The sequence below is a fragment of the Microtus ochrogaster genome, unplaced genomic scaffold (assembly GCF_000317375.1).
Source record: "Microtus ochrogaster isolate Prairie Vole_2 unplaced genomic scaffold, MicOch1.0 UNK98, whole genome shotgun sequence".
Classification (NCBI taxonomy): Eukaryota; Metazoa; Chordata; class Mammalia; order Rodentia; family Cricetidae; genus Microtus; species Microtus ochrogaster.
Window position 1 is genome coordinate 396942 of NW_004949196.1, and position 2253 is coordinate 399194.

General features: G+C 54.9%; 1 protein-coding gene across 1 annotated transcript in view; it reads left to right on the plus strand.

Annotated features, from left to right (window-relative positions):
- The window catches only part of Catsperd (cation channel sperm associated auxiliary subunit delta), a 48249-nt gene that overhangs the window by 39937 nt on the left and 6059 nt on the right, over nucleotides 1-2253 (plus strand). Inside the window, exon 18 of the mRNA XM_005371138.2 lies at nucleotides 755-883. Within this exon, the coding sequence (XP_005371195.2) occupies nucleotides 755-883 (129 nt within the window). The remainder of the gene's footprint in view (nucleotides 1-754; nucleotides 884-2253) is intronic.

Here is a 2253-nt window from a genome sequence, read left to right on the forward strand (position 1 = left end):
CACACACGGGCACACACACAGGCATACACACACAGGCACACACACACGGGCACGCACACGGGCACACACACGGGCACACACACGGGCACACACACACAGGCATACACACGGGCACACACACAGGCACACACACGGGCACACACACAGGCATACACACGGGCACACACACACGGGCACACACACGGGCACGCACACACGGGCATACACACGGGCACACACACAGGCACACACACAGGCACACACACGGGCACACACACACGGGCACACAGGCACACACACAGGCATACACACGGGCACACACACGGGCACACACACAGGCACATACACATGGGCACACACACAGGCACACACACGGGCACACAGAGACAGATATACACAGATAGAGACATTCTCACACATACACCGTGTACAGAAACACATAAATGTAAACCTGAGGAAAAGACCTTTGTATGTCAGTCCTGGCATGGGAGGACCCAGCAAAGACTGCAGCTGCCAGGACCTGAGTTCAGATCCCGGGACCTGTGATGTAAAAACAAAAGGCGGGGCAGTGGTGGCGGTGGTGGCACTAAGCAGGCAGAGGCAGGTGGATCTCTGTGAGTTTGAGGCCAGCCTGGTCTACAGAGTGAGTTCCAGGCCTGGCTCCAAAGCTACAGAGAAACCTTTTTTTTAAAACAAACAAACAAGCAAGCAAAGAACAAAACAGTGGTGGGGCAGCGGTGTGGGCTTCAGTCACCATGTCCTTGTTTCTCCAAAGGGAAGCATACAAACCAGTGAGCCACGAGGCGAAGGCCCAGGCTGACCTGCTCGTGTACTACCAGTACAAGGAGCTGGGCTGCCCTCGCCTGGTCTACTACGACAAGCCGTGGAAGCCCGTGGTGGAACTGTAAGGCCCCAGGCTGCACCAGCACCCCACCCCCAGCCACCCCTTCTGCCCCGCCCCTGCCCCACCCACCCATCCCGTCCCACTCAGCCCCAGCTTTGGAGCCCAAAGCTAAGGAAGCTTGGCCCAGGTCTCCGTGTGAGAAAGGCCTCTATTGCCACGGCCTTGGCTTGACTTGGCAGGTGTACACAGCAGGCCTTCTGACTCTTCCTTTTATGGTTCATATCATGCCAGCCTCTAACCCACGATGTAGCTGAGGCTGGCTTTGGGCTCTGCGTATTCCTGCTGCAACCCTCCAAGTGCTGGCATCTCTTGTGCCATCACACCTGATTACATCGTCTCCTTCTGACCCCATCTGTGCAGCCTGTACTCTCCCAACTCTGTCCTTGCCCGAAGCAAGGTCTCTGTTTCTATGAGTGGTTGTGGGGTTTTGAAGGATGAGCAGGAGTTTGTCAGCATATATGATAATTGGAGGCACAGCTAGATAGAGACTAGCAACACTCAGAGACAGGTGCAGTCACACACACCTATGATCCTCTCATTCAGGAAGTTGAGGCAGAAGGATTGAGAGTTTAAGGCTAGTCTGGCCTACACAGCAAGACTGTCTTAAAGAGATTATCTTGAGTTGGGTGGTGATGGCACATCTTTAATCCCAGCACTCAGAAGGTTGAACGTGGGCAGACTTTTGAGCAGTGTGTGACTGACTGCTCAAGCTTCTTTGTGGTATGAGAGCTTCTGCAGTCCCTGGAAGCAGTCATCCCTGAAATCTCTGGAGGCTCTGAGGACCAAGGTCACCACGGGCTCTCTTTGGAACATGACTGTGCTTGTGCTGCTTAGATGGCTTCCAGACAGTGTCCCCTATAGTGCAGGCTGGCCACAAAGTCCCCCCATGCTTCACCTCCCCAAGTGCGGTGACCCTGGGTGTGGATGACCAGGCTTCTCCACAGCAACCGCGACGCTGTGCACCTGCTCCTACACTGGGCCACTCAGGGAGCAGTGTTGTTCCTGAGGCCGGGGCTCTTCTTCCCCTCAGAGCCTAGCCCTGCCTGTCAAGGTTGGTTCCATGTCTGTGTGTCCAGATGGTTTTGATCCTCAACTGCCAAGGCAAAGTCAAGCCTAAAAAGAGAAGCTTGGCTCAATATTGAGATGACACAGCCCTCAGATGTCAGAGTGCTTCCGACCTGAGGTGCAGATCTAAGATTTGGGGAGGTATCCACAGACATCATCCAAAATCTCTCAGGGATGGATAGGGTGCAGGAGTTCTGTTTGCTGGGGCCAAGTGGTAGAGTGCTCGCTTGGCTTCACAAAGCCCCAGATCCCGTTCCCAGCACCCCATGAACCTGTCACCCCAGCAGTGCAGAGGTGGAGACAGG